Source organism: Salmo trutta, chromosome 40 (genome assembly GCF_901001165.1).
Source record: "Salmo trutta chromosome 40, fSalTru1.1, whole genome shotgun sequence".
In the NCBI taxonomy this organism is placed as follows: domain Eukaryota; kingdom Metazoa; phylum Chordata; class Actinopteri; order Salmoniformes; family Salmonidae; genus Salmo; species Salmo trutta.
In genome coordinates, this window is record NC_042996.1 from 5,685,918 (window position 1) to 5,713,054 (window position 27,137).

The following is a 27,137-nucleotide window of genomic DNA, read 5'->3' on the forward strand; positions in this document are numbered from 1 at the left end:
TCTCTCTTCATCCATCCACCCACTCCTCCCCCGCCACCATCTCTTCAATCTCCCTGCCCTCTATTCTCTCCCTCTTTTTCTGTAGCTCTCTCTGTATCTCTCGCTCTGTATCCCTCTCTCTCCCTCCTTTTCTGTAGTTCTCTCTCTGTATCCCCATCTCTCTCCCTCTCTGGCTGTACCAGATGCTTTGACAGCATGTACTTTGTGCTCCATTGCACGGTCGTATGTTTGGGGAAGGCTGGGAGAGGGGTTAAGACCAGCATATGGAGACAAAGATGTGCTTTCACTGCTGTATGTTCCTCTGTCTCTGTGGCTCTGTCTCTGTGGCTCTGTCTCTGTGGCTCTGTCTCTGTGGCTCTGTCTCTGTGGCTCTGTCTCTGTGGCTCTGTCTCTGTGGCTCTGTCCGTTCTATTAGCTAACCCTAGTGTTACGTAAAGGCCAAAAGCGACGCCCAGAGTAGGAAGGACACATGCATATTGACACACTACAGCATTTGTCCTTGAGAGAAAGTGTTTGAGAGTTGGAAGTGGAAGGAAGTCACCAGTGTTGCTGGTCCAGTTGTCTGACGTGCTTCTGGGGTGACAGAAAGACCACATCCCAAATGTCACCACGTACGTGCACTATATGTAAGGTGACATCTCTGCTAGCCCTACTTTCCCTACTGCCAGATGTCTGCTAAATGCTAATCTCACTCCTGATCAGTTGCCTGATTTTGTTAGGAAGCCCACACATGTTCTCCTAAGCTGCCTGTGTCAGTAGACAGACTGGAATTGGCTTCTCGTAAGTAGTCTTACACCCGCTCACAGCTTGTGGCTACACTGCCTTCTGTGACCTCCCTCAGTTCCACAGTAAAAGACAGGGGGGGTGGGGGTGGGGTGTGTGTGTGTGTGTGTGTGTGTGTGTGTGTGTGTGTGTACCCCCTCCCTGTCCCTCCAAGCTGAATTGGGACTTTGGGGAGTTTCCAGGGCCAGTCCTGTGTGTGGCCGTATGGGGAGGTTCCAGGGCCAGTCCTGTGTGTGTGTGTGTGTGTGTGTGTGTGTGTGTGTGACCGTATGGGGAGGTTCCAGGGCCAGTCGTGTGTGTGTGTGTGGCCGTATGGGGAGGTTCCAGGGCCAGTCGTGTGTGTGTGTGACCATATGGGGAGGTTCCAGGGCCAGTCGTGTGTTTGTGTGTGTGGCCGTATGGGGAGGTTCCAGGGCCAGTCGTGTGTGTGTGGCCGTATGGGGAGGTTCCAGGGCCAGTCGTGTGTGTGTGTGTGTGGCCGTATGGGGAGGTTCCAGGGCCACTCGTGTGTGTGTGTGTGTGTGTGTGTGTGTGTGTGTGTGTGTGTGTGTGTGTGGCTGTATGGGGAGGTTCCAGGGCCAGATGCGATGACCAGTGCACAGATGAACTATGACAACCGCTGTCAAGCCCTCTCTTCTGCTCCCCCCCCTCTTTCCCTTTCTGGTTGCTGGGACTTCCTCCAACCATGGGACATCGACATGTCCTTTGATTGACAGGCTGTGGGACCAATGGTAACTAGTCACAGTGAAACGTGACTTCATGTTAAGGGTACCAACCCTTTTTAGGCTTTGCTTCCTCTCTCTCTCTCCCCCCCTCTGGGCGCCTCTCCGTTCTCTTTTTCACTCAACCATGTACTCTTCCCCTCTTACTTTCTCATCCCTCCCATCTGTCTCCTTCCCTCTCTCCTCCTCTCCTCTGGTGTGGCAGTGGTGTATTTTCAGATGGGAGTTATTTTGAGCAGGCCGGGTTGGAGTCAGCTCTTTTCTTCCCCTCCCTCTCTCCAGCCAGCCTCTGCAGCAGCAGTAGCAGGCAGCAGGACAAGCCTGGAGAAAACGCAATAGTAGAGGGGGGAGATGTCAGAACAGCTCAATGAGTCACTGTTATACCCACTCCCTCCCTGTGTGTGTAATGGGGGGGTTAACGTATAGCATAAGAGATGACGACAAACCGTCTTCTTTATGTAATGGGAACATACACAGGAAGTGTCTCATCCTTAGGTGGAATGTATAGTTCTGACTCCTTGCTGTAGCTAGTGTGTATGTCTCATACTTATGTGGACAGAATAGCTTCCTTTCATCTCTACAGCTAAACTGTGTGTGTGTCATGCTTCTGCGTACAGTATCTATTTGCCATCAAAGTGCCTGGTGTTATTTTGTAGTCTGTTTGTATTTATTGGAAGATGTTATATTCTGTAGCTCTTCCCCTCTTTGTTTTGCTCTGCTCATGCCCTCACCCCTCTTGCTCTTTCGCCATCTATCTCACTCCCTCATGCCTTCATACCCCCCTTCCTCCCTCATGTCTCTCCATGCGTTCTCTTCATTTTGTTGTGCCTGTGGCCTCCAGCGTGGCGCGCTGACCCCGTCATCTGGGGTCGTCCCACTGCACGTCCCCCGTGACTCATCTCACACCCCATTGGCTGTTTGACATTTCCCCTACGCCGGTTGGACCCCGTGCTCCTTGCCTGCGATTGGCTGAAAGTTTTTGGCCCACGCACAACCCTGCAGCTCTTATGTCATCGCCTACGATAGAGTAGGCAGAGATGATGATGATGATGATGATGATGATGATGATGATGATTGTTCTCAGTGAGACTGACAGTGGAGTTAGCGGAGTGTGTTAGCTAGCTACGTCAATGGGTCAACCTGCGTAGCATTGTGATGTGGTAGTACGGAAAACATACGCAGACGCAAGAGAAACGGGGAAAGCTGCTGTGACTTTAATAAATAAAAACATCTTACCTCAGGATACTTCACATGAGGACTCTTCCAGAAACAGAAAAAGGAGCACTTGGATGTTAAAAAAACTAAAAAATCTGTGTGTCGTTGAAGATCGTAGAGGATGGGGATGTTATAGTGAGTGTGTGTCGTGTGTGGAAGATGGATGACTGCAGCCTGGGTACCAGTCTCTTCAGCTAATCCACTTTCTATAGTCCATGTCATGTGCCAAAGATACAGGCCTCTGCCATCTGCAAATATAAACATTCTATCATTAATGAGTTCCAGGAGAACCCTGGAGTTGGTGTGTGTGTGTGTGTGTGTGTGTTTGTTGACATGGCCGGGGTGTGTTTTTGTTTGTGTTTTTGAGCTAGCGCCATGTATGTCTTGTATTAAAGCTTCAGGCACTGTGTACTCCTTTTTCCCTCCCTCCGTCTCTCTCTACAACTGTTTCATGCTCATTTATTTAGGGAGGTTTTTACACATGCAGTCAAAGGCCCCCAATGTACAGTTCCATCTTCAATGTTCGTTCTCTCTCTCTACAGGCTAGCCAGCGTGCACACGCCATACACACTTTGCGGCGTCTGCACACACAGAAATGCACTCCACGCACAGCACCTTGCAAAAGTATTCAGGCCCCTTGGATTTCTTCAGTTTGTGTTACAAAGTGGGATTAAAATGGATTTAATTATTTTGTTTTTGTAAATTTCTGTTTATTCATTTTTTTTACAAGATGAATAAAATGTTCATAACTAAAATATAGTTGTTGCATAAATATTCAGCCCCTTTGTTTTAGGCAAGGCTAAATGAGTATAGGAGTACGATGTGGCTTTCCATTGAACCTTTATTTAACTAAGCAAGTCAGTTAAGAACAAATTCTTATTTACAATGACGGCCTAGGAACGGTGGGTTAACTGCCTTGTTCAGGGGCAGAACGACAGATTTTTACCTTGTCAGCTCGGGGATTCGATCCAGCAGCCTTTGGGTTACTGGTCCAACGCTCTAACCACTAGTCTACCTGCCTCTAACCACTAGGCTACCTGCTGGTTACTGGCCCAATGCTCTAACCACTAGGCTACCTGCCTCTAACCACTAGGCTACCTGCTGGTTACTAGCCCAACGCTCTAACCACTAGGCTACCTGCTGGTTACTGGCCCAACGCTCTAACCACTAGGCTACCTGCCTCTAACCACTAGGCTACCTGCTGGTTACGAGTCCAACGCTCTAACCACTAGGCTACCTGCCGCCCCAAAACCGAGACTGTGTGAAATAATAGGGGTTGATTTTTGAATGACTAACCCTTCTTCTGTTCACACACACACTACCGTACAAAAGTTTTTAGGACACCTACTCATTCAAGGGTTTTTCTTTATTTTTACTATTTTGTACATTGTAGAATAATAGCGAAGACCTCAACTATGAAATAACACATGGAGTCATGTAGTAACAAAAAAAGTGTTAAACAAATTGAAATATATTTGAAATTCTTCAAATAGCCACTCTTTGCCTTGATATCAGCTTTGCACACTCTTGGCATTCTCTCCAACAGCTTCACCTGGAATGCTTTTCCAACAGCCTTGAAGGAGTTCCCACATACGCTGAGCACTTGTTGGGTGCTTTTCTGTCACTCTGCTGTCCGACTCATCAAAAACAATCTCAATTTGGTTGGAGGATTGTGGAGGCAAGGTCATCTGATGCAGCACTTCATCACTCTCCTTGGTAAAATAGCCCTTACACAGCCTGGAGGTGTGCTGGGTCATTGTCCTGTTAAAAAACAAATGACAGTCCCACTAAGCGCAAACCAGATGTGATGGTGTATCGGTGCAGAATGCTGTGGTAGCCATGCTGGTTAAGTGTGCCTTGAATCTAAATAAATCAGTGTCACCAGCAAAGCACCCCCTCCTCCATGCTTTACGGTGGGAAATACACCTGCGTAGATCATCCGTTCACCCACACAGCGTATCACAAAGACACAGCGATTGGAACCAAAAATCTCATTTGGACTCCAGACCAAAGGACAGATATCCACTGGTCTAATGTCCATTGCTCGTGTTTCTTGGCCCAAACAAGTCTCTCTTATTGGTGTCCTTTTTAGTAGTAGTTTCTTTGCAGCAATTCGACCATGAAGGCCTGATTCACACAGTCTCCTCTGAACAGTTGATGTATCTGTCAATTGAACTATGTGAAGCATTTATTTGAGCTGCAATTTCTGAGGCTGGTAACTCTAATGAACTTATCCTCTGCTGCAAAGGTAACTATTGGTCTTCCATTCCTGTGGTGGTTCTCATGAGAGCCAGTTTCATCATAGCGCTTGATGGTTTTTGACCATGTCTTAAAGTAATGATGGACTGTTGTTTCGCTTTGCTTATTTTCTTGCCATAATATAGCCCTATTTGGTAAAAGACCAAGTCTATCTTCTGAATTACCCACCCCACCTTGTCACAACACAACTGATTTGCTCAAATGCATTAAGAACGGAAAAAATTCCACAAATTAACTTTTTTAGAAGGCACACTTGTTAATTGAAATGCATTCCAGGTGACTACCTCATGAAGCTGGTTGAGAGAATGCCAAGAGTACGCATAGCTGCCATCAAGGCAAAGGGTGGCTACTTTGAAGAATCTAAAATATTAACACTTTTTTGGTTCCTGCATGATTCGATTTGTGTTATTTCATATTTTTGATGTCTTCACTATTATTCTACAATGTAGAAAACAGTAAAAATAAAGTGAAACCCTTGAGTGAGTAGGTGTTCTAAATCTTTTGATCGGTAGTGTACATGTATACATCTGTAAGGTCCCTCAGTCAAGTATTGAATTTCAAGCACAGATTGAACTAAAAAGACCAAGGAAGCTTTTTGAAAGCCTCATAAAGAAGGGCAGTGATTGGTAAATGGGTAACAATAACAAATCAAACACTGAATATATCTCTAAGCACGGTCAATAATTATACTGTGGATGATGTATCAAACCACTCAGGCACCTCAAAGATGCAGTTGTCCTTCTGAACTGAGGTGCAGGTGGGGATGGAAACTGCTCAGGGATGTTACCATGAAGCCATTGTTGATTTTGAAATGAACATAGAGTTCAGTGTCTGTGATGGGAGAAAGCTGAGGATGGATTGATATTGTCGTGACGCCACAATGATGAACTAAATGACAGAGTGAATAGAAGAATACAGAATATTCAGAAACATAACAATAAAATGTGAAGAAATCCATGGGGTCGGATACTTTAACAAGGCACTGTACACACACACACACACATCCCCAATCCCACACTCCTCCCCCATACCAGCACATTCCACACCACATGACCCCCATCCTCGGGGTCAGTAGGTCGTGACCCCTCCACTTGTTTTTTTCAATCCCCTACAGCTACGCAGCTCTTTACAAGCCAGTGTCATGTTTTTGTGCTAGTCATACATTTAGTCTCAACCAGGAGTCATTTATAGTGAAAGGAATTTACCCCAAATAGAATATAAGTCCCAGAGGGAATTATGTTGATATTAGTGTCACGTTGGGACTAAGTGCATCGCCATCAAATAGGACTTTCTCTACGACCTTCAGTTGTAGCATTGAATATAATGGTGGGGGAAAGGACGGGGGACCTGACTCCGAGACACTTTCACGTTGACTAGCTAGCCCATTCTATATGATTTCCTCTTTTGTGTTCAATCAGTGAATTATGGATAACTCTTGTTTAGGGCTGCAAAATTACAGGACCTTTTTCAAGAAATTCCCTGGTTTTCCATGGTAGGAGGGAATAATAAGGAACTCCAGATTCCAGAAATCCTCTAACCAGGACTTCGGGAAACCAGGGAATTTATTGTATTTACAGTATCTATACGGTTATATATCCAACTGTCTCAATCCTCTGAAATGGCTTCCTTTCCTTGTCTTTCAATATTGTCACTGTTAACTTCTCTGGGATATGTGGGACGCTATCGTCCCACCTCGACAACAGCCAGTGAAATTGCAGGGCGCCAAATTCAAAACAAATCTCATAATTAAAATTCCTCAACCAGACAAGTATTATACACCATTTTAAAGATAAACGTCTTGTTAATCCAGCCACAGTGTCTGATTTCAAAAAGGCTTTATGGCGAAAGCAGACCATACGATTATGTTAGGTCAGCGCATAGTCACAAAAAAACACAGCCATTTTCCAGCCAAAGAGAGGAGTCACAAAAAGCAGAAATAGAGATGAAAATTAATCACTAACCTTTGATGATCTTCATCAGATGGCACTCATAGGACTTCATGTTACACAATACATGTATGTTTTGTTCGATAAAATTCATATTTATATCCAAAAATCTCAGTTTACATTGGTGCGTTATGTTCAGTAATGTTTTGCCTCTAAAAAACATCCCGTGATTTTGCAGAGAGCCACATCAATTTACAGAAATACTCATCATAAACTTTGATGAAAGATACAAGTGTTATGCATAGGATTATAGATAAACTTCTCCTTAATGCAACCGCTGTGTCAGATTTCAAAAAAGCTTTACGGTGAAAGCACACCATGCGATAATCTGAGTACAGCGCTCAGCCACCAAAACAAGTCATACAGATACCCACCATGTTTTGGAGTCAACAAAAGTCAGAAATAGTGTTATAAATATTCACTTTTGATCTTCATCGGAATGCACTCCCAGGAATCTCAGTTCCACAATAAATGTTTGTTTTGTTTGATAAAGTTAATCTTTATGTCCAAATACCTCCTTTTTGTTTGTGTGTTTAGTCCAGTAATCCAAATGCACAAAGCGCGCTCACAAAGTCCAGACGAAAAGTCCAAAAAGTTCCATTATAGTTCGTAGAAACATGTCAAACGATGTATATAATCAATCTTGAGGATGTTTTTATCATAAATCTTCAATAATATTCCAACCGGACAATTCCTTTGTCATTAGAAAGGAAAGGAAAGGAAAGGAAAGGAAAGGAACGGAACGGAACAAGTGCTCACGGCCGCGCGTGTGACTAAACTAAAGGCTTTCAGCCAGACCACTGGTTCAAACAGCTCTTATTTGCGCCCCTTTCACAATAGAAGCCTGAAACAACATTCTAAAGACTGTTGGCATCTAGTGGACACCTTAGGAAGTGCAATCTGACCCCATTTACACTGTATATTGGATAGGCAATCATTTGAAAAACTACAAACCTCAGATTTCCCACTTCCTGGTTGAATTTTTCTCAGGTTTCCACCTGCTATATGAGTTCTGTTATACTCAGACATTATTTTAACAGTTTAGGAAACTTTAGAGTGTTTTCTATCCAAATCTACTGATTATATGCATATTCTAGCTTCTGGGCCTGAGTAGCAGGCAGTTTACTCTGGGCACCTTATTCATCCAAGCTACTCAATACTGCCCCCCCCCCCCCCCCCCCCGTTCCCAAAGAAGTTAATGAAGGGAATGACTGTTTAAATGGGTATTAGAGCACATCCCCTGTTTCTCTCTGCCCTGTGTCATTTATCACAGATCGATGCCATCCTTTGAGGCCTTAAGTTAGCTTGAGTGTGTATTTTACAGACATGCCACCTACCATGAACATCAATGGGCCTACAGGACTGTGAAATGGGCAGAGCAATGTTTTTTAGCATTTTCTATCATGCGCTGTAAAAGGTGGAAGTAGGATGAGTCTGATGTTAGACATTGCCAATTGTTGACAGAACAGTATATTAGTTTATATGGCCAGTTTATGTGAAGGCTCAGTAGCTGGAGTCATACAAAATGCATTAGACCCATCACATGGTAAAATATTGTGTGGTTCCTGCGGATCAATACCGCCTATCGATTCCCGGGCCTTGTGGAATCGTTTTATGGCCCTCTTTAAAAAAAAAAAAATGATTTAGGGCCTTATCGTTCCATCTCTCCATCTCTTGCTCCCAGCCACTTGTATTTTTGTGTTCCATTGCCATGGTTACTGGGACGCTGTGTCCTCACACAAGGTGACATTAGATGCGTCCTTGGGTCACATGGGCTCGATGTGTCCGCTCTAGGGGATAGAATCTCTACACAGATATTTATAGTTTGAGATTTAGATGGATAGAGGCTGTCCTCTCTTCTCCTCTCTTTTCCTCATCTTCCTCCTCAAATCTCTGTCTGCCTCGCTATCTGTCAGTCTTCTTTCTCTCCTTCCTCCTGAGGGGTTTCACACTCCTGTAGAACAGGGGAGACGATAGGTCTGTCTCTCTCTCTGTGTGTGTGTGTGTGTGTGTGTGTGTCTCTTTCTCTCTCTAATTGGCACAATACAGTACAGCTGACATTTAGGTATTTTTTCCCTCCTGACTTGGATCCTTTCGTGAGCGAAACACCTCATTAACAAATGTTTGAGTGTCTTTCTGCGAGGTGAAGTAGTGTGAGTAGTCTTGACCCAAGTGTAGTTGTATCTGGGCATGGTACCATCGGCTGATAATGGGCCTTGGCAGACACAAAATGGAGGAGTTTCAGAGAGTCCGCTCAGTGAAAGCCTATTAACACCCATGTAACTGTGCGCCGAGGTAAAGGTCATGTGGTAAACCTCCTTAGACACATCATGGTGGATTCAGTCCCTAGGCAGTATACCAAAGACCCCCTCATCCCAAGGTAACTGAGCTTCAATGAAAGGCCTTTGTGATAAGCCCCAGCGGAAACAAAATGGAGGTCGGCGGCTCTGGGAATCAGCAGGAGGGGAGTTCCATTGGCCAGGTGTGAGATTGATTAGCTTACCTCTCAAAAGCACTGTGCTTCACTGAGCTGGTGAGGGGGAGAGGGGGGGACCTAATCGACCCAAACATCATTACACTTTGGCCGATGTTAACGGAAACCACATTAGGCGGTTAAGATTGTGATTTCTGCCGTGGCTGGAGTGCCTCCTGTGAAGCCAGGTGCCTGGCTCACACGGTCAGGTCAACTCTTTTTGAACGATGTTCTCTAATCGCTAAGGGCGCTAGGCTAGCATCGGTAGACACGTTCAGAGAGAATCTGTTCCAGTGGAAATGGAGCGTGGGTGTGGATGCAGTTCTGTAACGCTGGTTTCTCTTTCTATAAACTGAGGGGTGGGCTTCTGCACCCAATGCCCATGCTCCTGTGAGAGACAAACACACTGCCCCCCTGTTGCCTCTTCTCCAGAACTTTCCAAATGCTCAGCTGCACAGCGCACGTGTCCGCACCGACACAAGGAGAACGACTAGAACATCCCAAAGGAGGAGAGGAAAGGGCGAGCACCGTGTGTGTGGGGAGAGATAATAATGGTCTTGGTAGAATGGGCGGTAAACACAGAGCTATTGTAATCCATAGCCTTATTTCTTTTTGCATTTGTGCGTGTGTCATTTCTTTGTGTGGGTGTGTTTGTCATTCACTGTAATTGTTGTGTTCCTGTTTCTGTGTGTCTGTCCCTGATACTGAAGGAGGACAAAAAAAATTATAACTCTTTTGAAAATGCAAATGGGTTCTATTTATGTTCTGTTCCTGCCTTGTGTGTATTTGCACGTGTTTGTGTGTGTGTGATGCTGTCATTCATGCCGGGGTGTTTATGATCGAGATGGAACAATGGCACCAGTCCTCATCCCATCTCCCCAGTGACAGGACTCCTGAGTGGGAACGGTGAACAACTGAGCCCAGCAGCTTTCAGTGCAGTGGGGATTCAGACTGGTGGGGAAGAAAGAGAGAGAGGGGGAGCCGGGGCCACTGCAGAGAAACAAGAAGGATGAGAGGGATGGCTGGAAGTCAGTGTTTGAAGACGTTTTAATAACTTTCTCTCTTTCTGTCCCCCTCTGCTTTCCCCTTCTCTCGTTCTCATCCTGTATCTCGCTGTCTCTCTCTCTTTCTCCTTTCTCTCTGCAGGAGAAGAACAAAGACAAAGACAAGCGTTTCCGTCCCATCTACGACATCCCCTACATGTTCGAGGCCCGTGAGTTCATGAGGAAGAAGATCATTGGCAAGAAGGTAAGAGAACCACGCCCACAAGTCCCACTCACGTAGAGCTGTAGTTGACTAGATCTGCTCCAGAGACTCTCTCTGAAGATCTAGTGTAGTCTAGATCAGTGGTTCCCATCCCTTTTCCGTTACTGTACCACCAACTGAATTTCTCTCTGCCCGGAGTACCCCTGAAGTACCCCGTCATGTGTGTTTGTCTTCTCCAGTACCCCTGAAGTACCCCGTCGTGTGTGTGTTTTAGTCTTCTCCAGTGCCTCAGAAGTACCCCGTCATGTGCGTTTTAGTCTTCTCATGAGTCTTCTCCAGTACCCCTGTGGATAGGCCAAGTACCCCCAGTGGGAACCACTGGTCTTGATCATCCGTTTTCTTTCTTGAACTGTTGTCTTGAAACACACACACACTCCTGTAATAACTCACCTGCTATTTTAACTTGTTTGATTCATGTCAAGTGACATGGGAGTTGTCCCTCCACTCCTACCTCATACACTGACTGACCATTTGATTTGAATCAGGAGATTCAATCTAGTCGCTCCCGATCTGGGCCTTACATCTCACTCCCTCTGGGCGGAAATCATGTGTGGCTCTACAGATTTAAACGGGGATTTCTGTGTGTTTGGGTCAGTAGTGATTTGTTGGGCCCATACATGCTGGGCCAATGTAGTTTACCTGGTCTTCACAGCAGGGCCCGAAGTACTACGCTTAAGAGTGATTTCAGAACACGCAGGCACACACAATCCTCTGGGCTTTTCACAACACCGAGCCAGGGGCCATGAGAGTTCAGTATTCAATAAAAGTTTGGAAACTCGTCACGCCCCTCATATTCGTTTTAATCATCAATGTTAATGATTTTTTAATGAGGCGATATTCTATATTCTCCCTCGAAGCTAGTGTAGAGTGAAGCGACAGTAATGATTGCGGCGTGCTATTTGTGATTTGCGAAGACTGAATCAAGCCAGAAGTTCTGAGTCTGTCAAAGTGCAAAAACACATTTAATGACGCCCCCCCCCCCACCCCCAACATGGTTTAACTGAGTGAGAGGAGATCATTCTTGCTGTATGATTAGTTCGGTGTGTGGTATGGGTGTAACGGTACATGTATTCGTACCAAACCGTTCGGTACGGGGATCTTGGTTCGGTCCGCACTGTCAACCCAAAAAGGTTTTTTAAACACTGTGCCTATAGGCTGTGCCTACACTACGTTGTATGCCTCTTGAGTAAATCTGAGCAGAATTTTGTTTTCAGGCTATTCCGTTAGACATCTAGAGCCTATGCACACATTGTAATCAAAATTCAAATGTTAATTGGCGAATTTCAAGCTGTCCTTTTGTGAGGCGCAGCCGCGAACTAGTTCTGTACGATGGCGAGGGCTGGGGTCGATAAACCAGGAGGATTCTCCATTGGTTAATCTCCAGTTTGGGAACATTTTGGCTTCCCACAAGAGTACAACGGCGATGAACAGAGGTTGTCTCCACTGCTCAAGGAGAATAGCCTATGCAGCTGCCAACACCTCAAACATGAAACATGTAGACACATTTACGCCGACATCACCTCAGTATTCCTACCACTGGAGACAAAAAAACCCAACAACTTCGTCTCCCCTCTGAATTGAAGCAGCCCTTCGCAGCTGATTCTGACCAGGCAAAATAAATTACAAGAGCGATAGGTCAAATCAAATAACATTTTATTTGTCACATGCGCCGAATACAACAGGTGTAGACCTTACCGTGGAGCGCTTACTTACGAGCCTTTAACCAATGATGCAGTTCAAGAAATATAGTTAATAAACTAAAGTGAAAATAAAATAAAAGAATAATCTAAAAGTAACACAAGAAAATTACATAACAATAACGAGACTATATACAGGGGGAACCGTAGACAATATGCAGGGGTACAGGTTAGTCAAGGTAATTTGTATAGTGACTATGCATAGATAATAAACAGCCAGTAGCAGCAGTGTAAAAACAAAGGGGGGGGGGGGGGGGGTGGTGTCAGTCAATGTAAATAGTCCGGGTGGCCATTTGATAAGCAGCCTTATGGCTTCGGGGGTAGAAGCTGTTAAGGAGCCTTTTTGTCCTAGACTTGGCACTCTGGTACCGCTTGCCGTGTGGTAGCAGAGAGAACTTGGGTGACTGGAGTCTGACAACTTTTTGGTCCTTCCTCTGACACCGCCTAGTAGATAGGTCCTGGATGGTAGGAAGCTTGGCCCCAGTGATGTACTGAGCCGTACAAATTACACCCTCTATAGCGCCTTACGGTCAGATGCCGAACAGTTGCCATACCAGGCGGTGATGCAACCGGTCAGGATGCTCTTGATGGTGCAGCTGTATAACTTTTTAAGGATCTGGGGACCCATGACAAATCTTTTCAGTCTCCTGAGGGGGAAAAGGTGTTGTCGTGCCCTCTTTACAACTGTCTCGGTGTGTTTGGACCATAATAGTTAATGTTCGGCCCTCCTTTTCCTATAGTCCACGATCAGCTCCTTTGTCTTGCTCACATTGAGGGAGAGGTTGTTGTCCTGGCACCACACTGCCAGGTCTCTGACCTCCTCCCTATAGGCTGTCTCATCATTGTCGGTGATCAGGCCTACCACTGTTGTGTCGTCAGCAAACTTAATGATGGTGTTGGAGTCGTGCTTGGCCACGCAGTCGTGGGTGAACAGGGAGTACAGGAGGGGACTAAGCACGCACCCCTGAGGGGCCCCAATGTTGAGGATCAGCATGTTGTTACCTACCCTTATCACCTGGGGGCTGATCGCCAGGAAGTCCAGGATCCAGTTGCAGAGGGAGTTGTTTAGTCCCAGGGTCCTTTAGCTTAGTGATGCGCTTTGTGGGCACTATGGTGTTGAACGCTGAGCTGTAGTCAATGAACAGCATTCTGAAGTATTTTTATAGCTGTGGAAATGCACCCATTCTCGGTGGTTGAGACTAATTTTGTGTTTCAGCACCTCGTGAAAGTGCTCTCGAAACTTTGCGAACTTCGCGTTCTCGCAACCATTTCAGCAAACGGGTACTACCTGCTCTATATAAGCAAGCTGAACCTGCCGTTTGTCAGTGAATTGGCCTGTGGACCCTGTGTTGCGCTTACTACAGCTGGATGTACCTCCACGGCTACAGAGAGCTACTTAACAGTGACATCACATTAACACCAGAGTGGGAAATGAGAAGTACCTTTTTTACCGTCATTCATGTCCTCCATCGCTTCTGTTTCATCCACTATAAACGTCCAGCACATTGACAGTCCAGGAGAAGCACTCTAGTGGTGCTGTGGTTTACGGAGAGAAGTTGTACTCCTGGGTCTGTTAGAAAACAACTCAATCATTCCTGTGCCTGGAGTCAGAGTTTGATTGGTGGTGGTCTGTGTGTGAGGGAGAGTTTGATTAGTGGTGGTCTGTGTGTGAGGGAGAGAGTTTTGGTGGTGATCTGTGTGTGAGGGAGAGAGTTTGATTGGTGGTGGTCTGTGTGTGAGGGAGAGAGTTTGATTGGTGGTGGTCTGTGTGTGAGGGGGAGAGTTTGATTGGTGGTGGTCTGTGTGTGAGGGAGAGAGTTTGATTGGTGGTGGTCTGTGTGTGAGGGGGAGAGTTTGATTGGTGGTGGTCTGTGTGTGAGGGAGAGTTTGATTAGTGGTGGTCTGTGTGTGAGGGGGAGAGTTTGATTGGTGGTGGTCTGTGTGTGAGGGAGAGAGTTTGATTAGTGGTGGTCTGTGTGTGAGGGAGAGAGTTTTGGTGGTGGTCTGTGTGTGAGGGAGAGAGTTTTGGTGGTGATCTGTGTGTGAGGGAGAGAGTTTGATTGGTGGTGGTCTGTGTGTGAGGGAGAGAGTTTGATTGGTGGTGGTCTGTGTGTGAGGGGGAGAGTTTTGGTGGTGGTCTGTGTGTGAGGGAGAGAGTTTGATTGGTGGTGGTCTGTGTGTGAGGGAGAGAGTTTGATTGGTGGTGGTCTGTGTGTGAGGGAGAGAGTTTGATTGGTGGTGGTCTGTGTGTGAGGGGGAGAGTTTGATTGGTGGTGGTCTGTGTGTGAGGGGGAGAGTTTGATTGGTGGTGGTCTGTGTGTGAGGGAGAGAGTTTGATTGGTGGTGGTCTGTGTGTGAGGGGGAGAGTTTTGGTGGTGGTCTGTGTGTGAGGGAGAGAGTTTGATTGGTGGTGGTCTGTGTGTGAGGGAGAGAGTTTGATTGGTGGTGGTCTGTGTGTGAGGGAGAGAGTTTGATTGGTGGTGGTCTGTGTGTGAGGGAGAGAGTTTGATTGGTGGTGGTCTGTGTGTGAGGGGGAGAGTTTTGGTGGTGGTCTGTGTGTGAGGGAGAGAGTTTGATTGGTGGTGGTCTGTGTGTGAGGGGGAGAGAGTTTGATTGGTGGTGGTCTGTGTGTGAGGGGGAGAGTTTGTGTGTACAAGCGATTTTTGTGGTTGTGTGCGCAGCTGTTCATGGTCTGTTTAAATGAGTGTGAGTGCGTGTTCAGGGTATTTAGCAGGTTTTTCGCTCCAGCTCCTCGTTTTCTAATTCATTGAAGGTAGAGATGTAGTCAGCCCAGAAGATCCAGCCATGGTGGTATGATTTGTTTCTGCATTAACCACACTATTAATCACCCCGCCTTGTGGTTTAGATTAGGCCTTGATTGAAACGTGTAGATGCACAGAGGCATCAGAATTAGTAGACGTATCTACAGTTATGAATGCATGACTCTAAAATCATCGCATGTCAACTAAGTCTATATCTCAAATGGATTATATAATCCGGGAAGGTGCATGAGACACCAACCAGACCTGGATTGAAACACTATTTTGAAAGCTTTCAAATACTTTCAGCGATTGCTTTAGCCTTGCATGGAGTGCCAGTTTGGCGGGGGGTTGGAACTTTTGCGACTATTCTATTGGTTCCATTGCAACAGGCATGCTCAATCAAGCCCAGCTAATGTATGTCAAATGATTTTCAAATGGCATTTCAATCCAGCATCCTCTTATTTATCCTCTCATTCTTCTTTGCCCCTCATCCTTGATTCGATTCCTCCACCTCTCCCATTCAGTCATTCTAAAAGCTGAGAGTACGGCACTGTGTTCATCCATCGCAGTATATTACTTTAGAAGGCTAGGCCCTCCCCCGTTTGTTCCTATTCCTTTGAAGTGATGACGGTTTAGGTGTAGAGCTTCAGTTCACTGTTCGCTGTAGCCCAATCCATACAGCATGAGACTAAAACATTCCCCTGTTCTTTTGATTTGATTTATATTCACTATTTAAGGTTACAAAAGGAAAACAGTACAATATCATCAAGTCCGAATTAAAATATTTAGCAACAGAGCGTTTTCTATTGGTATATTGAGGCTCCCCAGCTCAAACGGGCAACAATTATCAAGTATTTGAAACCCTGGCTGAGCACTAGTTTCCTCCCGTTCTTTAATAGCCTGTGTTTTTGCTAAGACACGGCTCGGCTGAGAATAGACACGTTTTTTCGGGTGGTTCTTAGATAAATGTTGATACCCAAACTATTTTTACCTTGAAGGTAGGTTCACTGCCCTCGGCCGCCATGGCAACCAGAGTTAGAAAGCACGACAAGGAGGAATCTGAGATGATTAGCTGCATCAAGTGTTGTATTGATGTAAGGGTACAGTGGTGTGAGACGAGGGTGAGTGTACCAATACGTACATGGAAGGAAAAGGGCTAAAATGCTGATCTTTGACTGCATATAGGCCTAATTTGCTTCTGTTTTGATCCCATTTTGACTGCAGAAAAGGGAAATATCAGTGAACCCAGTTCACTAAGTGTGGAAGCTAAACCTTTTGTTTCCTGCTATGCAGAAGGACCAGTGTTTTTACTACAGCAACAATTATAGGGAATTCTCTGATCATGTCCACTGGCTGCTTTTATCTCTCCTGCTTCGCTGGCCACCACAGACACCATCATTTTACCTCCTCAGCAAACACAAAGAAGGACAGAAGAGATTTGACAGTACTGTCGGTGGCAGGTAGCCTAACGGTTAAGAGCGTTAGGGCCAATAACCCAAAGATTGCTGGTTCGAATCCCCGAGCCGACTAGGTGCCCTTGATCAAGGCACTTAACCCCAATTGCGCCTGTAGGTGGCTCTGGATAAGATGGTGTTCTGAATGACTAACGTTTAAATGTAGTACTAAAGCCTTTCAGCCTGGTTTCATTTGAGAACCTGCACTGGGTTCTTTTAGTGCTCTTAGCTCTGCTCGGCACGACTGGCACCATCGCTTTACTTCATCAGCGGGGTAATTGGGACTTGACACGGTGGTACGCTGCGGTATTTTCAGACACGTCTGGTGCTCGGGAGGGCACGGTACGCCCGAAAGCCCCAGCTCCGAGCCGCCCGCGCTCTGCCCTCGCCTCACACAGCACGGCAGACTACATCAGTTTAACAAGTTATTTTCGCTCCCTCGAAATCCGGTGGGACGGCATGCAAGGAGTGCTGCCATCCCCAAATTGGGTTCACCCGCTGGGCATCCCTCATCAGAATGTGCCCCTCTTCAGTCCCGAGTGGTCCTAAAGAGGGTTTTACATGACAGGTCAAAGGTTGTATCATACAGTCCACCAATGGTGGTTGTTGGGAATTGAACCAACTTTTCCCCACAGAACACTATTGTCATCGACCTAAGCATAAAAGGTGTACAACACTGAAATACAATAAGCTCAATCAATCAATCAATCAATCATTCGAAGTGTCTGTTTAGTAAGTTGGCAGACAGCCAGAGGAAGCCTCAAAGTGCTCCACTTTAAGAGATGTATATAATGATGATGATGTCTCCGTCTCTATCAAGATGGCTGAGATACTCTTCATCTGTTATGAAGCGTGTCCAATATTCATATTCAAAGGGTTTCTGTTATCAGAGGCTGGGTCCGTATCAAATGGATGTCAGAGCATCAGTTAAGAGCTGTTAATGTGTGACTGAGGTTGTTGGTTATTCTTTGCACAAGTGGTGGAGAAAAATACCAAACTACCCTCTTAATGATTCTGGGCTACAATAAAACCTCTTTCAATACATTTTAATAACCAAGTTTCAGGGATTAGTCATTTCAACAACATTGTTTTTCTACATTTAAGAATATAAAGTTCAACAGAGAATTTAACCAGATTGCATCTCAATTCCAACGTTCTCTTGATGCGTGAGGGGAACATTTTGTTTTGAATCCCAGTTATCGTTTTTTTCATTCAAACGTGTCCAAGTGTTATTGACCTCTTAACACCCACACACACGGCGATGAAAGGAAAACAAGAGAGGGGATGGATACAATCTCAGGCCATAGACTTCAGGTTGCTATTCACAAGATTAGGAGTGCTGATATAGGATCAGATCCATATCATATATATAATCCATATCATTTAATTGGTTCTGAATTTTAAGACTTATCCTGTATCAGTGCTCCTACTATCAGCTGCTGTGAGTATGGGCCCTGAAGTGCTGTACACAAGCCTCAGGTGGTTAGACTGTACCGGAGTCCATTTCAGGTCGCTTCTCTTTCTTCTATCCCTCAACACACTGACAGAGACGCCAGAAAGCCTGAAGTTTATTCATGTCGGGTAATGAAGGTAAATCTGCAGAGAAGTGCTTTCTGCTCTCTCTATTTCTGTCTCTTTCTCGCTCTCTCTCGACTCTCCCCGTATTGAAATAGCTGTTTCGCTTGGTGACATAATCCAAAGCTAGATTTGGTTAACTTTATAAGTAGTGCTGTTCCTCTTTTCTATGCGCCGGGTCTCAGCAGAAAAAGTCCAATGAAAACGTTGCATTAATCCACTTATCAGGGGAGAGCACATTCGGATAATCCCGTCCCGCTGAAAGTGGCTCCTGTACTGCTGCGTGAGTGTAGTACAGAGAATGGCAGTTTTTTCATCTTGTTTTTATAACGTGTGTGGGAATGTAAAGTGAGACACCGTGGTGTTTGTTGCCAGTTTGACTATAGTGGGAGCAGTGTGTGTGTGTGTGTATAGCGGTATGCACACGTGTTTGTGTGTTTCTCTTTATACATGCCTGCTCATTTCACAGGAGTCACTAGGTCCCCAGGTCCAGATCCCAGATGGGACTTTGTGTGGAGTTTGCAGTTCACCCCACTTCCCTAAATGATAGCCAGCTGCTTTTACTGTGTTGTTAACCAGACCGGGGCATCTGAGCACATCAACACTGCTATGAAGTCATGTCTCTCTCCCTCTCTCCACCCTGGGCTTTAAGACGGTGGAATTACAGCTGTGTGTTTGAGCAGAGCCGAGGCTCAGTTTTTAATCCATAAAATATGTATTACAGACTTTCCCCACTGCACCTTGCTCCAGACTATTCAACTCAACCACTCAGTGTGGTTGGTGTGGGGAGCTCTGAAACAAAACAGCCCTGTGTCAGACCAAGCATGCTTTTTACTTATTGTACACCTACACTCTATCTACCTACACTTGGATATCTACACAGACGTGCGCACACACACACACGCACAGTTAAGCGAATCTCCGAGCCCCTGATCCCAGTCGGAACAAATGCATTTCCTCCCCTCCTCATCAGATATCCCCCTCCAGTCCTCTCCTCTAGGGGTCTCTTCTAAATGACTTCTCTATCTTGAGATCTGCACACTGGTCTGTGGAGAATCTGCTGGGTCCTCTAATCTACCATCGCTTTGTCAAACCTTTTAATCTATCATCACTTTACTTAATGGGGTCAGACTCTCTCCCTCTCTGTCGTGCTCTGCTGAGAATCTGTTCTATTCCTTTTTCCGTCTCCTTCCTCTTCTGCTTTTGTCCTCATTTTTTCATCTAATCGTTCTCTACCTCTTTCTCTCCATCTCTGCTCCTCTCCTCTCTTTCTCTCCATCTCTGCTCCTCTCCTCTCTTTCTCTCCATCTCTGCTCCTCTCCTCTCTTTCTCTCCATCTCTGCTCCTCTCCTCTCTTTCTCTCCATCTCTGCTCCTCTCCTTCTTCTCCTCCCTCTCTCACGCTCTTCCTCCTTCCCTCATCTAAAGTCATTATCCCTGCCCAACGATGCAGAGCCAGTACAGAAGATGTGTAGATTCGGGAGGAGACGCGACACAAAGCACAAATGAACCAAAACCATCTTTTATGGGAGGAATAAATGCCTTTATTTGTTGAGGCACAAAAAGCTTACAGCCGTGTTCCGCTGTGGGAAAATGAGGAGCCTCGGCAGGAAGTCTGCGCTAAATGAAATTTCCATTATGCCGATTGGGTTCTTATGCTTATTTTCTGTCATGAAGTGTGCGTGTTTGTGTTTTTGCTAGCGGTAATATTACTAAGAGCATCTTATACCAATGTTATTGACAGTAATATGTTGGGTAGTCCAGGCAGTTTTCTATATTAAGTGGAAGTTGAGCCTTTCCTTGTGTTTTGGTTTGTAATAGGGAACTTTCTACTCATTCTGTTAGGTCTACTTTAACATGAAAATAGATGCAATGGCCTCTGAAGACTTATAGTAACAGTCACGTATAATAACATTTAGGCTAGTTAGTAAATGCTTCAGCCATTTTGTCGAATGAAATATATTTTGTCACATACACTAGATAGAGGCAGTGAAATGTGTTGTTTTACACAGGGTCAGCCATAGTAGTACGGGGCCCTGGAGCAAATTAGGGTTAAGTGCCACATCAACAGAGTTTTCACCTTGTCTGCTCAGGTATTCGAACCAGCAACCTTTTGTTTACTGGCCAAACTCTGTAACCGCTAGGCTACCAATGATAAACCCTACGATTGTGCCCTATTGTTGTAGAAAACGCTACATCGCTCCACATAGTCCTCAATTGTAGTACGACACCTTTTAGGCCCCTTTTACAGTTACACTGTAGCCCCAAACCCTCTCGTAGCTAGGCCGTTCTAGCTTCTTCCTCTACCACTCTCTCACATCCCCATCTTACCACCCACCCTCGCCAGACGCCAACTTAGCAGAGAGCATGCTGGGACATCCATTACCTATAATCCTGTCTACCCTCCATCACCGTGTCCTTGTCCAGCGAGGCCCTCAGATTAATGACAACGCCCCCCTCGTCTCCTCTCCCGTCTCTTTATGACCCCAACATCTGGGACGGTTGGGACCCTCGCACCGCTAACGTTCTCGTTCTCTCTCTAAAGGAACAGCTCTTTGTTTGCTCAACTGTATGATGGAGGAAAAACGCAGGCAAAGAGATTCCCAGATTGTAGATTCCCTGTTGCTCCCATCCTGGGCTTAAGGAATGTCATTGCCTGTCCCCACCTATCCTATTCATCCCCGCTTCCCTGCTTCTGTTTGCTCTGTGGGCCAGGAAGGGAGGAACGGGGGAAATGGTTGTTCCCTATCTAAACACTGTTTTTCCTCCTCCCGCTGTGTGCTGCTGGGCCTGTCCGGGTTTGATAGCAATCTGCCACCTCTTGGTTGTGTGGGCGCGTGCGTGTGAGTGTGAGCGTGAGCGTGGAGTTATAAACAGCCCCAGTGCTCCTCTGGGGAGATCTACAGTCCAGCCTGACATGATTCACACTGACTGGGGGTGACCTTGTAAACTAGCCCACACACACGTACACACACGCACACACACTCTCTTCTGGCTATTGCATTTTCATTACCAGTATTTCAAATTATTTGAAAAAGTAGTCGATACTGTGATTTTATTACGATTTGATGTTCCAAACATATTGCTCTGCATATGTCTGCTGCAGAGGTACAAGAGAGCCATGAGAGAACTTGTTTTGACCAGTCATGTAAATAAAAGTGCTGAAAACAAATTGGCTTCCTACTTAAAAAGAAAAGCTATGAAGGAAAAATACTAGCGTTTTGTAACTTTATCGATTCCCCCATCACTAATGTTAGTCATGAATGATAGGCCGACATAATGGCAAAATAAATGACGTTGACACATTGACTCAGTCTCCACACGTGTGCAGTCATACGTTGTCTTCAACCCTATATTACATCACGGTGACAGTGAGTACTTGAGGTCCCTAATCCACTGAAGACACGGTGGCTCTTTTTAAATCAGCCTTCAGTTGTTTGACATCATTCACCGGGAGAGTTGTCTGACATCATTTCCTGTGACATGGCGTTTCAGGTGAACGTCACGGTGGACTACATCAGAGCTGCCACCAGCTCCTCAGAGACCAGCACCATCCCCGCCTTTGCAGAACGCACCTGTGCCACCGTCACCATCGGCGGCATGTGAGTACACCCATCTCAACACCGACTTTTCCCCCTGCACTCTCAACCTCTGCTGACCCCTAACATGTCTGTTCACCCCGTCTGTCACCTTGCTTGTAGACAGGATGAGGAGTCCAGACGAGCGTTTGTCAGTCCTGGCTCTGGAAACACCTATAGTAAGTGCAGAGCTTTGTTCTAGTCCAGTAGTAACACAGCAGAGTCAGCTCAAACTTACTGCATTTCAACCGTTGGAAAGTTGAATTGGGTGTTAGTACTGGACTGGAACAAACATGCACAATATGCTATGATTGAAGGGGACTGATCTAGGCCATATATATCTATATTCCTTTGAATCAGTTGAAGTGAATATCTGTCTGTAGGCCACTGATGTAATGGACAAGGACAAGACAGTTCAACGAGAAATAAAAGCTCTACAAAAGCCCAAGAGAACAGGTTAAATGTACACAGTACAGGCCTACTGCATTAAAGAGCAACCAACGTGGGCAAGCCACACAGTTCATTCACACCCCTTCACGTCAACATGTCGCCCAGCTACGCCCTCTGAGGTTGTTTTCATTCATACAAATGGAAGAAAGACCTTTTTAAGACATGTTCTGGAGCTACGGAGTACCTCTCCTTTCATCTGCTAGCCCCCCTTATCACACGACACCGCTAGTTAGCAGCGACGCCAGGCCAGCGTAGGTCACCCAATTACCAGCCAGACGCACTGCGGTGCATTGTGGGTAACAGGTGGCCGGGCCGCTCTGAGGTGCTGTGTGTGTGTGTGTGTGTGTGTGTGTGTGTGTGTGTGTGTGTGCGCGTGCGCGCGTGTCTTATGGCGCACCATAATTCTCTCCACGTGGTGAGCCAGACCCCTCTACCCGTTTAGCACAAGGCGAGGGAGAGAGGCACAGCAGGGGGGCTAGCTGGAGATGGCTAGTGCCAGCAGGCTAGCAGCCTACGTCCTAGATACCACTACCATTGAGATTGTTAGTATAGGAGTGGGGACTGGTGGAGAGGGTTGTGGAAAAGGCCTGTTTGACCGTACCCTGCTTTTAGGCTAATTTAGGGTTGTATCATTAAAGGTTGTCTGATTTCCCAAGGACACGTCAACCTCATTTCCTCATACTTTAGAAATGCATACAGTCAGGCAGGCTAAGTCATTCAGTAAATAAGAGTTTGTTCTTTAAACTGTATTTGTATTTATTCTACCTTAATGTATAATCTTTGGAACAAGCACTAATCTGACAACCTAGATGGGTCAAAGTGAAAGATCCCCCCATGTTGTTTTCACCCATCCCAGTCATGTGAGATCTGTGAAAAGAAAACAATATGCTTTTTCAACTTTTTTTAAGTGTCTAATTTGAAGGCAATTTGCAACACTTAGTCCAACATTTTTGCAGTGTTAGCTGATCTGCCTCCACATTTCCATTCACAAGATAGGAAAGTCATTAAAGCCACTGTCATGATGTGATGCTCAATTTGTCACAATTTAGAAAAGACCGAGAAATGAAACAAAGTGAGGACGGGAAAATTACTGTTACTGTTTTTTGTCTTTTCTTTTTGACTCCGCATCTCAATTGAAGGCAGTTTACTAGACTCCTCCTGTTTTTATTCTCTCTGCCTGCCTGTCTCTGCCTCATCCCCCTCTCCAATTAATCTGAACACAAAACCGAATAAAAACATTTCACCACGACGAGGAACCACCAAACTTTCTCAATTACGGTCTTGGCATGCCGAACGGCTAACAAAACATTTTGGAAAGACAAGCCTGCACCGAGTGCACTCACTCCCATCCACTTTAGCTGTTCCATGGACGCCTGAGGGCTCTGAGCTAACTGCAGAGCCCTTCCATCGAACTCTCACCCGTTATTTTTCTACTTCTATCTCTCACCTTCCCCCTCTTTCTGTGCTTGTGAAATAACAATGCAGCCTCTGGTTGCTGTGGTTGGAAGGTCTTTCTCACCTCGCCATGTTGCTGGGACCTTGACTTGCTTGTTAGTCATTGTCTTTCACATTTTCCTTAAGCTTTCTTCTGTTGTTCTTCAGTGTTTATGGGCTTGTGTTTCTTCAGTGTTTCTGGGCTTGCCCCCGCGCCCTTTTTGGTGTGTTGATGGGCGTGTTGCAGCCTTGAAGCTTTCTACTGTATCTAATAACTGGGTTGATAAATAAACACTGGTTAAAATCACCTCACTTTCTCTCTCTCTGTCTTCCTCTCTCTGTCTCTCTCACTCTCTCACTCACTGTCTCTGTCTCTCTCTCACTCACTCTCTCTCTCTGTCTCACTCACTCACTCTCTTTCTCTCTCTCCCTCCACAGTAACATAGCCGAGGCGTTGGTCAGTAAAGGTTTCGCCACGGTCATCCGCTACAGACAGGATGATGACCAGCGCTCATCCCACTACGACGAGCTACTGGCTGCAGAGGCACGGTAAGCACAGTGCCCCAAAATGGTTTCTACTGCTGAAAACTAAACCTGACTGATTTAACTAGCTTGACTAAACCTCCCTTTAAATTAAAATGCTTTCTGTCACACTCATGCAACAACAGAAGTGTATTCCCCCTAGAGATACAATACGAATTCCCCCTAGAGATACGATACGAATTCCCCCTAGAGATACGATACGAATTCCCCCTAGAGATACGATACGAATTCCCCCTAGAGATACGATACGAATTCCCCCTAGAGATGCGATACGAATTCCCCCTAGAGATACAATACGAATTCCCCCTAGAGATACGATACGAATTCCCCCTAGAGATACGATACGAATTCCCCCTAGAGATACGATACGAATTCCCCCTAGAGATACGATACGAATTCCCCCTAGAGATACGATACGAATTCCCCCTAGAGATACGATACCAATTCCCCCTAGAGATACGATACCAATTCCCCCTAGAGATACGATACCAATTCCCCCTAGAGATACGATACCAATTCCCCCTAGAGATACAATACGAATTCCCCCTAGAGATACAATACGAATTCCCCCTAGAGATACGATACGAATTCCCCCTAGAGATACGATACGAATTCCCCCTAGAGATACGATACCAATTCCCCCTAGAGATACGATACCAATTCCCCCTAGGGATACAATACGAATATGTGTGTGTTGCATCATGGCAAAATCTTGAACAACACTGGTCAGAGGTGGCCATTTTTCCCTGTGTCGTAAATCAGCACCTCTACAAGACCTGGGGTGTATTCATTACTCCGATTCTGTAGCAAAACGTTTCTTAAACGGAAGCAAACCGAAGAAAACAGGAAAGGACCTTCCCAGAATATGTACAGTAGAAACTCTCGTTTAGACTAATGATTACACCCCTGCTCTGCTCTAAGTTTCTACTAAAGTATTGGCCCCTGGGTGTCGCTCGCACACACACACACACACACACACACACACACACACACACACACACACACACACACACACACACACTAAATCAGGCCTTCTCTTTACATGTCGTCTGTGAATTTAATTCTGTGTATGTGCACCGGGAGATTTAGTATGTGCTTTAATACAGCACTAAAGATGAAGATCTCCGGGTTACCAGATGACTACCCACCGTTGGTGTTTGTGCAAGTGTTTTCCCATGCTACCTTTCTCTCTTTCTGTCTCTTTCTGGGCTCATCAAACTCCTTCTCTTCCCTTTCTCATTCTCCCTCATCTCTTACACACACACAGTAGTGAAACACACATCATTAACCCACAGATGACCCTGACTGCCACAATTTCCATCATCTTCGTCATTAACGCTGGAGCGGCAGGTAGCCTAGTGGTTAGAGCGTTGGACTAGTAACCGAAAGGTTGCAAGTTTGAATCCCCAAGCTGACAAGGTACAAATCTGTCGTTCTGCCCCTGAACAAGGCAGTTAATCCACTGTTCCTAGGCCGTCATTGAAAATGACTGACTTGCCTAGTAAAATAAAGGTAAAATAAAAAAAACTCAAGCCGTTTCCAGTAGGAATCTGAACAGGTGGTCATCACACCAGGGTCAGACTGAAGATGCACTCCCTCCCCCCCAACCATTACAGTTTCCATTTTAAGTGTATAGATTACACGTGAAGTCCCTCTGCCGCTGATCCTCTTGGTGGAGCCGGGGAGCTTGGAAACTGTATCCCCCCTCTGAGCCGGAATGGCTCTCTGAGTGTTTATTACCCACAGCTTCATTTCTCCTCTGCGGCTCAAAGACCTGATGGTTTCTCCTTAACTCGCTGGATGATGGGATGAACCGTAATGGTGGCCACTCTCTCACTCTCTCCCTCTGATTGATCACAGGGCAATCAAGAACGGGAAAGGGCTGCATAGCAAGAAGGAGGTCCCCATCCACAGAGTGGCTGATATCTCTGGGGTAAGATGGAGTAGTGTGAGCATGTGGGTGGGAGAGAGAGACGTGTGTTTGTGTGGGTCTTTGAGGAATAGTTGTGTGTGTTTACTGTTATGTGACTAGGCTTATATGTTGGTGTTTTTCCCCCTGCTGTGTGTGTGTGTGTGTGTGTGTGTGTGTGTGTGTGTGTGTGTGTGTGTGTGTGTGTGTGCGCACAATGTTCCTGCACATTCTTGGGCCAACGTTCTTCTTGATAATATAATTGCCAAACCTTGACCCACCAGTCTCAATGCCCTCCAGTGTCTCCCAAGCCACTCCCCAGGACTAACCTTGTCATCTGATCTATAGATGAATCACTCTAAGTAATATCCATAATACCAGCCCCCCCCCCCCCCCCCCCCCCCCCCCTCCATATTATAGCAGTAAAGGCCCATCTAAATATAGTTCATTGTGCGTTAATAAAGTCATCTAGGAAGTTGTTTACGTGTTCCAGGGACAGCAGACAGCATCTCTGCTTATGAAAATTGATTGGGCTGCTCACTAAATGAAGATTAGATTTTACTCCGTGCCCATAAAATGTGTTAACGGGGAGTAATGAGATGCACGTCCATACCCTCTCTCTCTCCACGCACTCTCTCTCCACGCACTCTCTCTCCACGCACTCTCTCTCCACGCACTCTCTCTCCACGCACTCTCTCTCCACGCACTCTCTCTCCACGCACTCTCTCTCCACGCACTCTCTCTCTCCACGCACTCTCTCTCTCCACGCACTCTCTCTCCACGCACTCTCTCTCCACGCACTCTCTCCCCACACTCTCTCTCTCCACACACTCTCCATGGACCACGTATGTTAAAGCACATAAAGGAATGATGGCTGGGGACACACACTCCCTCCCTCTCATTCTGTCCACCTTCTGTTTTACGAGAAGGCTTGTCCGTGCTTTAATGGACTGGGCTGTCAGTCTAGGACCTGTGTTATTGTTTAACGCCCGCATAGACACACACACGCTGTTCTCCAGTGTAATGAGGTGTGTGTGTTGATCTTGCCCAGTCCCCCTCTAAAGACGCTCCA

General features: G+C 45.9%; 1 protein-coding gene across 1 annotated transcript in view; it reads left to right on the forward strand.

Annotated features, from left to right (window-relative positions):
• Nucleotides 1-27,137, forward strand: part of LOC115180120 (staphylococcal nuclease domain-containing protein 1) — a 317,205-nt gene that overhangs the window by 36,440 nt on the left and 253,628 nt on the right. The window contains exons 11-14 of the mRNA XM_029742020.1: nucleotides 10,545-10,646; nucleotides 21,647-21,753; nucleotides 24,052-24,162; nucleotides 26,017-26,089. Of these exons, the coding sequence (XP_029597880.1) occupies nucleotides 10,545-10,646; nucleotides 21,647-21,753; nucleotides 24,052-24,162; nucleotides 26,017-26,089 (393 nt within the window). The remainder of the gene's footprint in view (nucleotides 1-10,544; nucleotides 10,647-21,646; nucleotides 21,754-24,051; nucleotides 24,163-26,016; nucleotides 26,090-27,137) is intronic.